This window comes from Prionailurus viverrinus, chromosome C1, assembly GCF_022837055.1.
Source record: "Prionailurus viverrinus isolate Anna chromosome C1, UM_Priviv_1.0, whole genome shotgun sequence".
Taxonomy (NCBI): domain Eukaryota; kingdom Metazoa; phylum Chordata; class Mammalia; order Carnivora; family Felidae; genus Prionailurus; species Prionailurus viverrinus.
This window is the reverse complement of record NC_062568.1, coordinates 64,920,128-64,923,259: the sequence shown is the minus strand read 5'-3', so window position 1 is coordinate 64,923,259 and position 3,132 is coordinate 64,920,128. Positions and strand designations below refer to the sequence as shown.

The 3,132-nt window shown below is 42.5% G+C and overlaps 1 protein-coding gene across 2 annotated transcripts in view; it reads right to left on the bottom strand.

Annotated features, from left to right (window-relative positions):
- KCNH7 (potassium voltage-gated channel subfamily H member 7) overlaps positions 1-2,750 on the bottom strand; it is a 481,489-nt gene extending 478,739 nt beyond the window's left edge. For both annotated transcript variants that reach the window (XM_047869110.1, XM_047869112.1), the window contains exons 1-2: positions 2,330-2,750; positions 434-664 (exon numbers count right to left, since the gene is read on the bottom strand). In XM_047869110.1, coding sequence (XP_047725066.1) covers positions 434-664; positions 2,330-2,405 — 307 coding nt within the window. In that variant the 5' untranslated portion in view covers positions 2,406-2,750. The remainder of the gene's footprint in view (positions 1-433; positions 665-2,329) is intronic.
- Positions 2,751-3,132: the final 382 nt, after the last annotated feature.

Genomic DNA, 3,132 nt, shown 5'->3' with positions numbered 1-3,132 from the left:
CTGCAGTAGTTTTACTTGAAGATACATAGTTTTCTAGAAGATGTTGCTTTGTGAAATATTTTCAGGTTCAAGCAAATAAAATTCTGTATGTGTCTCCTTGGAAACATGTATCAACACAATCAGTAAATTATTGGCCTTTATATTATTCCCTAGAAAGGGGAGAGAGTAAGACTGATTTGTGGTACTTTGTCCTAGTGATAGTAAGTCATTGCACTTTTGAAGAGTACAGAGTACCCTTACTCAAAGAAGAAATTGTCCTTACTAGTCCACTAGTGAAAGCATCCAGATTTCCTGAATCCTAAAATACTAGAAGCAAAAGATATCTACAACTGAATATTTGGAGCTTCTCTGCATATGAACTTTCAATAATCAGTTGTTAAAATTTCATTTCACTGCAATCAAGTAAAAATAATTCTAAATAGATGAACTTTACCATTTTTGTGATAGTAGGTGACCTCCACTTTCCTCTCCTCTGACCCCAGCAATGCCTGGGCAATTTGGGCAATATCATGTCTCTTGGTCTCAGGCCCATGGAGAAAGTCACAGGTGCACGGCTTTTGCATGACATCTGGCCTGGAGAAACCAGTCATCTCGCAGAACCCATCGTTGCAGTAGATGATGGCACAGTTTTGCACTCTGGCATTTGCAATGATAAATTTTTTATCTGCAATAAGAAGATAGTGAGACATCTTTTAAAAAGCTTCCACAAGATTTCCATAAACACTGGAGCAAATTGTTGCATAACAGGAGATCTGAAAAGCAGGTGCTTCCCAAATTTCTAACTGCCCAGGGTTTTAAAAGAAAAAAAAAATCCTAAATGTGAAATTAACAGTTCCAAGTAGTTTTAACAAAAAGTATTAAGGAACTACTCTTCAAATTTCAAGAATGTAATTTCTCAAATAGTCTAGTTCTCAAGCCTTGTAACTCCCGGGGGTCCTAATGCACACTCAACAAGCAGCTGGCCCATTGATTATTTCCAGAATACCATTTAATTGTAAGATAAATATTTTCAAAGCCCAAACAATGAAACACCTTGTAACTGTCAGATTTCTCACCTCAGCTTTGGCCCTTAAGAGTACAACTTTCTCAAAGTAGTTATTATTCTTTGGATTTGGCTTTTCTCTATCCCTCTAAGGCATGCTACACACTCATCATGTTAAAAAACAAAACAAAACGTGAAACTATTAGCAATAAAACTATTTTGTGTTAATAGTTTAATAATTTGAAGATTCACTTTTCATAATATATATTGTCTAGGAGATAAAAAAAATTTACACATACACAGTAAATGTCACATTAGCACCTTTTCACTTTTACTTGGGGAGAACCTTGAAATTGTGTGCAGTAGTAGGGATTTCAATACAAAGGGCTCATTAAGTTTCAATCATAAATTGTATTTACTATTTCCAGGTAAGATGGGAACAAGATATACTAGTATATTTTGTACACAAGGTACTATATCCTCATGTCACTAAATGCAGTGCCAATACCTGCAAAATGTATAATTGTGTGCTAATGTAGTTTTAAGGAAATGTGAAATATGAATTAACAAGCATAGGATTTAAAATTAATATGTTTATATAACAATAATTCATTCCTTACAGTTAGTCCACAGGAGAATGTTAAATGTATCTGCATTCAGTTGTGGGATTTACTTATTACATTTCAAGTTTCACATTTCGTAACGGAAATTTAAGGAAATGATAAAGGGGCATAAATGTTGTTTTGAATAATCAACCATTTGCATTGGGAACCAGCACGGATCAGATATTGCTTTTCCCAAATTATCCTTCTTGGGATATATTTGCGTTGATTCAATGCAAAGTTTAGCTTCTATAAACTAAAAGCAAGCAAGCATCCCTGTCATACCACAGCTTAGCAATTTAACCCAGGTAAAATATAGTTTGCATAGCCGTTTACATCGCTTCTACCATTTACATTTTCTGGTTCCAGTGGTATGCTCTGCTCTACTCCTGACTTTCAAAAAGTCTACAATTAAACAGCCTCAAAATATAAACCCATGTTATACTAGTACGTTCCCTTTAAGATAGTAGAAGAGTAGGACATTAAGTAGCAAGGCAGATAATGGAGCAGTGGGAGAGGAGGATCAAATTGCCTCCTACAATGGAGACCATAATCTAAAATGTAAATCAGAATTAATATCTGGGGGAGAACACTCCCGCTGCCATTCGAACCTCCTGGCTCGGTTTCACAGCCTGTTAACTTGAAAGAGCCCGGAGTTGCCGGCTCCTCAGCCTGAACGCGGCGAACGCCAAGTGCACCGTCAAAGCAGAAAGCGAGGGAGAGATAAGAGAACAAATGAACTTACTTTGCCCTTCAAATTTCCGTATGATGGTCCCCAAAAATGTGTTTTGTGGTGCCACATGCCCCCTGCGAACAGGCATGTTGACCCCGGTCCTCCGAGGAGCGCTCCCCCCGAGCTCTGGAGTTCTCCCGGGATCTCTCCTCGGCTAGAGCCCAGGCCAGCGCGCGAGCCGCTCTTTGTGGCAGAGCATCCTCTTTTGAAACCAGAAATCTCTTCCCATTAGCACCACTTCTAGACACCCGCTTTCCCTAGCGGAGTCCAATCCATCCCCTTCACCTTCCGGAGGGGGCCTCGCACCGGACTGCCGCGGGTGAGAGGGTTTGGGGGTGGGGAGAGGGAAGGAGGCGGGGTGAGGGGGGTGGCGGGGGAGGGAGGGAGGGAGGGAGCGGTGGGGGTGGGGTGGGGTGGGAGGGGGGCGGGGAGTCACAAGGGCAATCGATCTGTTTCTCTTCTCCCAAACAGCGCCAATTTCCCAGTGCAAATGGGCTTAACCTGGCGGTTGCCCAGAGCTGTGAGGATGCCTGGGGGGGGTGGGGGGGGGGGGAGGAGGGGGATGGAAGACTCGTGCGGCTTTTGCAGGAAGACGAGAAAGAAAAGGAGGCTGGGGGGTTGGGGGGAGTTGACGTTTCTATCCCCGCCCTCTCCCCTACACACACACACACACACACACACACACACACACACACCCTTTATCCCGAGAGCTTGGGCGCCGCCACAGCTCGGATTACTCAAGCGTGCTTTAGCGGAAGCCAGCCAAGAAATCTCCAAAACTCAGTGACAAACAGCTACTCTGGGAAGGTGATCTC